General features: G+C 44.1%; 1 protein-coding gene across 1 annotated transcript; it reads left to right on the top strand.

Moving 5' to 3' along the window:
• The first annotated feature begins 304 nt into the window (after positions 1–304).
• Positions 305–7217, top strand: LOC124151861 (beta-1,3-galactosyltransferase 1-like). Its single transcript, XM_046524527.2, has 2 exons — positions 305–396; positions 6073–7217. The coding sequence occupies exons 1-2, from the start codon at positions 346–348 to the stop codon at positions 7198–7200; spliced, it is 1179 nt and encodes a 392-aa protein (XP_046380483.2). The 5' UTR covers positions 305–345; the 3' UTR covers positions 7201–7217.
• The last annotated feature ends 83 nt before the right edge of the window (positions 7218–7300 follow it).

Below are 7300 nucleotides of genomic sequence, written 5' to 3'. Positions count from 1 at the left end.
TAAAACCTTCCGTGCTGCTTGTGAACAAACACTGTAACCGTCTGGCCACCCTAGGTTTCAAAATCCATTGTGGAGGATTAAACCTTCCGTGCTGGTTTAACAATAGGATGACGTCACTGGATGTTTATAATGCTGGTGAAGCACCCGTCATTCAATACGTGCCACAGAATCCTGCTTCGCTTATTGGGCTTCACCTATTTTATATTACTTCATTTTAGTTTGAAAAATATTTAAAAAACCATAAACCGGTAAATATTTGATAAGCCCTTCCTGTTGTTCGTCCTGAAGCCGGTGTTCGCGATGATAGATGCAGGGCGGAAACCTAGAAGCACGTTTCTCACACTAATGTCACGTGATAGGCAACACAGAAGAACACACACACGGACATCAGGCACTGTAAGTTGACACATGACATTCTAGTTGTATAACGATTACATACTGGCATCAAGTCCATATTGCCAACAGTAATGTTTAATCGATGTCTCAAAATGGATAATTACGGTAATTATTGCCTTGCTCCAGCTGTGGTTGTAACTCCACATTATCTGACAGGATGTGCAATTATTGTGTTAAATTCGCCTGCCCAAGTGGCGCTGTTGTTGAGCGCGGAGAAGGCTCACTGTTTTAAGTACAATGATTCTTTCATACCCCCTCCCCCTCGTCCATCACCCCTTCCCTTCGTTCATCCCCCCCTCCCCTTCTTTCATACCCCCTCCCCTTCGTTCATCACCCCCCCCCCCCCCCTCCCCTTCGTTCATACCCCTCCCCTTCGTTCATCACTCCCTCCCCTTCGTTCACCTCCCCCTCCCCTTCTTTCATCATCCCCTCCCCTTCGTTCACCACCCCCCTCCCCCTTCGTTCATACCCCCCTCACCTTCTTTCATCACCCCCTCCCCTTCGTTCATCACCCCTCCCCTTCGTTCATCACCCCCCCTTCGTTCATCACACACACACACACACACCCTCGTTCATCACCCCTCCCCTTCTTTCATCACCCCCTCCCCTTCGTTCATACCCCCCTCCCCTTCGTTCATCACCCCTCCCCTTCGTTCATCAGGAACCCCCCCCCCCCCCCTTTATTTCATCCCCCCTCTCCCCTTTGTTTATTGTGGTAGACAGTATTAATTTAACACATTGTGAATGTAATCGAAGACGATATCTGCCTCGTCGCGCTGATGAGAGTTTATCTTTGTTTTATTTACGCATCAGCATTGAGTGAGAGAGCGTGACCTGAGTGTGAGGGGGTGCGTGCGTGCGTGTCAGAGTGAGTGAGTGTGCGCGCGTAAGTGAGTGAGTGAGTGAGTGTGCGCGCGTAAGTGAGTGAGTGATATTTTACGGAGTAGACAACATTACGGGCAACTAACAGGTTTGGGTCATACAAAAGTCTATACATACCTCGCCGTCGGGGTGCGAGGTCACACTATCAGTCAGGTAACAGAACCCGACCACTCGGTCCTAAGCTGTACCCACAGCCCTTACGAGTCGTCTAGATGGATCGGATGGTCAGGCTCGGTGACTTGGTTCATTGTGCGTCATCCTTCCCCGGGGCTTGGGGCGTTAGTCCTAATATCAATCACTGGTTTGTCTGGTCCAGGTTCGATTACTTGTAGTCCGCTGTGATACAGCTGAATCAGTTGGAGGAAAAACACTCAGGTGATACTCGTCCATCACTTTAGTGAAGCCCACGAACAGGGCAGGTAAATCTTGGGTTAGAAACCACAACTTTGTATTCTGGCAAGTCTAAGGGACACAACTCTGCACAGAGATTTCTTTGTATAAATACTAGGTCTTGGAGTTTTTCACTGAAAATGGCAAGGCTTTATTTCGCAATTATATCGATTTTTGTCAATTTTGCATAACGGATATCCTCTACTTTAGGAGAGAGGACTATGAAAATAACACCAGCCGATTGTTGGCTGCAACGGCCTTATCTTGGTCGACATCTCTCACAGACACACAGCGTGCGTCTTGAAGCAGTGACTAAGCACATATCTTGTCTCCAATAACTCCCGCTCCGGTCCGGGCTGTGAGACACACAGCGTGCGTCTTGAAGCAGTGACTAAGCACATATCTTGTCTCCAATACCTCCCGCTCCGGTCCGGGCTGTGAGACACACAGCGTGCGTCTTGAAGCAGTGACTAAGCACATAGCTTGTCTCCAATACCCCTCGCTCCGGTCCGGGTCGTGTGATTATTCATGTATATATATCGTGTTCACTGACAGGGGTTGTTAGAGACGTTCTACTGTATATATATCGTGTTCACTGACAGGGGTTGTTAGAGACTTTCTACTGTATATATATCGTGTTCACTGACAGGGGTTGTTAGAGACTTTCTACTGTATATATATCGTGTTCACTGACAGGGGTTGTTAGAGACTTTCTACTGTATATATATCGTGTTCACTGACAGGGGTTGTTAGAGACTTTCTACTGTATATATATCGTGTTCACTGACAGGGTTGTTAGAGACTTTCTACTGTATATATATCGTGTTCACTGACAGGGGTTGTTAGAGACTTTCTACTGTATATATATCGTGTTCACTGACAGGGGTTGTTAGAGACGTTCTACTGTATATATATCGTGTTCACTGACAGGGGTTGTTAGAGACTTTCTACTGTATATATATCGTGTTCACTGACAGGGGATGTTAGAGACTTTCTACTGTATATATATCGTGTTCACTGACAGGGGTTTGTTAGAGACGTTCTACTGTATATATATCGTGTTCACTGACAGGGGTTGTTAGAGACTTTCTACTGTATATATATCGTGTTCACTGACAGGGGATGTTAGAGACTTTCAACTGTATATATATCGTGTTCACTGACAGGGGTTGTTAGAGACTTTCTACTGTGTATATATCATGTTCACTGACAGGGGTTGTTAGAGACTTTCTACTGTATATATATCGTGTTCACTGACAAGGGTTGTTAGAGACTTTCTACTGTATGTATATCGTGTTCACTGACAGGGGTGGTTAGAGACGTTCTACTGTATATATATCGTGTTCACTGACAGGGGTTGTTAGAGACGTTCTACTGTATATATATCGTGTTCACTGACAGGGGTTGTTAGAGACGTTCTACTGTATATATATCGTGTTCACTGACAGGGGATGTTAGAGACTTTCTACTGTATATATATCGTGTTCACTGACAGGGGTTGTTAGAGACGTTCTACTGTATATATATCGTGTTCACTGACAGGGGTTTGTTAGAGACGTTCTACTGTATATATATCGTGTTCACTGACAGGGGTTGTTAGAGACGTTCTACTGTATGTATATCGTGTTCACTGACAGGGGTTGTTAGAGGCTTTCTACTGTATATATATCGTGTTCACTGACAGGGGTTGTTAGAGACTTTCTACTGTATATATATATCGTGTTCACTGACAGGGGTTGTTAGAGACGTTCTACTGTATGTATATCGTGTTCACTGACAGGGGTTGTTAGAGACGTTCTACTGTATATATATCGTGTTCACTGACAGGGGTTGTTAGAGACTATCTACTGTATATATATCGTGTTCACTGACAGGGGTTGTTCGAGACTTTCTACTGTATATATATCGTGTTCACTGACAGGGGTTGTTAGAGACGTTCTACTGTATGTATATCGTGTTCACTGACAGGGGTTGTTCGAGACTTTCTACTGTATATATATCGTGTTCACTGACAGGGGTTGTTAGAGACGTTCTACTGTATATATATCGTGTTCACTGACAGGGGTTGTTAGAGGCTTTCTACTGTATATATATCGTGTTCACTGACAGGGGTTGTTAGAGACGTTCTACTGTATGTATATCGTGTTCACTGACAGGGGTTGTTAGAGACGTTCTACTGTATATATATCGTGTTCACTGACAGGGGTTGTTAGAGACTTTCTACTGTGTATATATCGTGTTCACTGACAGGGGTTGTTAGAGACTTTCTACTGTATATATATCGTGTTCACTGACAGGGGTTGTTAGAGACGTTCTACTGTATATATATCGTGTTCACTGACAGGGGTTGTTAGAGACGTTCTACTGTATATATATCGTGTTCACTGACAGGGGTTGTTAGAGACGTTCTACTGTATATATATCGTGTTCACTGACAGGGGTTGTTAGAGACGTTCTACTGTATGTATATCGTGTTCACTGACAGGGGTTGTTAGAGACGTTCTACTGTATATATATCGTGTTCACTGACAGGGGTTGTTAGAGACTTTCTACTGTGTATATATCGTGTTCACTGACAGGGGTTGTTAGAGACTTTCTACTGTATATATATCGTGTTCACTGACAGGGGTTGTTAGAGACGTTCTACTGTATATATATCGTGTTCACTGACAGGGGTTGTTAGAGACTTTCTACTGTATATATATCGTGTTCACTGACAGGGGTTGTTAGAGACTTTCTACTGTATATATATCGTGTTCACTGACAAGGGTTGTTAGAGACTTTCTACTGTATATATATCGTGTTCACTGACAGGGTTGTTAGAGACTTTCTACTGTATATATATCGTGTTCACTGACAGGGGTTGTTAGAGACTTTCTACTGTATATATATCGTGTTCACTGACAGGGGTTGTTAGAGACTTTCTACTGTATGTATATCGTGTTCACTGACAGGGGTTGTTCGAGACTTTCTACTGTATATATATCGTGTTCACTGACAGGGGTTGTTAGAGACGTTCTACTGTATGTATATCGTGTTCACTGACAAGGGTTGTTAGAGACTTTCTACTGTATATATATCGTGTTCACTGACAGGGGTTGTTAGAGACTTTCTACTGTATATATATCGTGTTCACTGACAGGGGTTGTTAGAGACTTTCTACTGTATATATATCGTGTTCACTGACAAGGGTTGTTAGAGACTGTCTACTGTATATATATCGTGTTCACTGACAGGGGTTGTTAGAGACTTTCTACTGTATATATATCGTGTTCACTGACAGGGGTTGTTAGAGACTTCCTGACAGCACATACTCGTATCGTGGGTGCTAAAAAGGACAAGTTACAAAGTCTTCACGTTTTATCAACAGGCCTTAAAGCTTGAAATATTTGGTGTAACAAGGAAATAATTTGTTTGTTGTTTAACGCTGCACTCAGCAACATTCCAGCTATATGGCGGCGGTCTGTAAATAATCGAGTATGGACCAGACAATCAAGTGATTGACATCATGAGCATCGACCCACGCAATTGGGATCGATGGCATGTATCAACCAAGTCAGCGAGCCTGACCACCCGATCCCGTTAGTCGCCTTTTACAAGCATAGTCGGCTTTTACGGCAAGCATGGGTTGCTGAAGACCTATTCTACCCGGGTCTATTTACTTTTTAAAGCAGGGATGCGTTGTACTCACAAATTAATCAGCATACACCCTCCCACCCATACAGACCTATTGCTGAACCATGCCGATGCCGATAGCGAGTCTGTTTATTGCGGTGGCCTATACTAGTTTGGACAAGACCCTCCAGTGATTCATATTTTGACCAACTGACCCTCGATTCATTTAATCATCTCTTACGACCCGTATAGTGATAGGGACCAATTCTAACCCGGCATCTCCACAGTATTAGTGAGTGAGTGAGTGAGTGGATTGGCGAGAGTGTGAAATAGGGTTTACCGTCGCGTTCAAGGTAATTGCATTTATTTAGCGATGTTCATGCACGTATACAGTATACTGACTCCGAGCAGACCAGTCCTTTAGATTTATCCCCTTCATGCCGAGTGCCAGGCAGAGAAACAACAAGTATCATTTTTTAACGACTTTTGGTATGACGCTAAGGCTCCATCCAACCGACAACGGGATGAACGTATAAAATGGCAGTGTGACTAAAAGAACGTGTGAAAAGATAAACAAAATCTGGAATAAGGTCAAGGAAGAAAATACCTGATATGTTAATGGAATATTATTTATATAGTGTGCTTTTCTAACTGGTTCTGCAAGTTTTCATCTCGTTAAAATTAGTGGACAATCGCTAAGGAATATTCTAAAAAGCATTGACCTTCATTTTGGAGGTGATCTCCTATTTACTGATACCTGACAGATATTATATGTGGATGTGGTTGTAGATGTCCCTGGGATGCTGGGGACGCTGCCATAGAGGGATGAAGGAGCGGTCGTGGACGTTGAAGCGAGCGACCGTCACACTGGGTGCGGGCATGCTTGCCTTCTATGTCCTCAGCGTATCCTACACAAGGCTCACGCGAGACGGGCGCTGTGAGATCTACAGACACTCCAGTTACCATGGTGACCAAATGTCCATAGCAACCGTCAGTGAACACGTCAACGATGTTGATTCATTGGGACGTGATCTAACCGACGCTAAACTGGAGGCGTTTGTGCGTTCCGGGCAGGTGTTGAACGAGTATCAGTTTGTGGTCAACTCCGAGGTGTGTTCCAGCTCTGGTGTCCCCCAGTCCGTGTACGTTGTGGCCATCGTGCCCTCTAAACCGTCTCATTTCCAAGAACGCCAAGCAATACGGGAGACCTGGGGATCACAGTTCAATAAGAATGAAAAACTGAAACTGATTTTCTTATCAGGACTAGCGGAAGAGATAACAAACATGCAACTGTCTAGTGAGCGAGAGACATTTTTCGATGTTGTGCAAGCAAATTTTATCGACTCCTACAAAAATCTCACACGTAAAACTAACGCCATTTTGCAGTGGTCAAAACAGTTCTGTTCACAGGCTCGGTACGTGATGAAAATTGACGATGATGTTTTTCTCGACACTGACAAGCTACTGCAGACATTATTACACCTTGAAGTGGAACCACGTCTCATTATCGGATATATAGACAATGTGGAACTGCCTAACAGGGATCCGTCCAGCAAGTGGTATTTATCACAAGAAGAATATCCATTTAAACAATTCCCACGCTTCACACAAGGACCATCATACGTGATCTCGCGAGATTTGGTGGCCGACCTGTACGAGATTTCCCGTCATGCACCACGTATACATTTAGAGGACGTATACGTCACGGGATTATGTGCACATGTTGCCCGTGCTACCCATGTCGGTGCGTGCGGGTTCGGTATAGCGCCAAGACACGCCTCGATGTGGCTGCTCAGCGCGGCGGTCACTGGACACCAGTATACACCGGAAGTGATGTCACAGTCGTGGACACGTGTTCAATTCTGGCGTGCCTGGCGCGCGCCTCTCAGATGTCTTGGATACATTATTGGATACTAAATGAAGTATCATGTCTATAAATGTTATAGGTAATAAATAAATAAATAAATAATGTCTGTTTTTTACCCGCCTTCCTTGTAATGATGAACAATTTATAAGG

Source organism: Haliotis rufescens, unplaced genomic scaffold (assembly GCF_023055435.1).
Source record: "Haliotis rufescens isolate VD_foot unplaced genomic scaffold, xgHalRufe1.0.p SCAF_15, whole genome shotgun sequence".
Classification (NCBI taxonomy): Eukaryota; Metazoa; Mollusca; class Gastropoda; order Lepetellida; family Haliotidae; genus Haliotis; species Haliotis rufescens.
The sequence above is the reverse complement of the archived record's forward strand: the minus strand, read 5'-3'. Positions and strand labels throughout refer to the sequence as shown.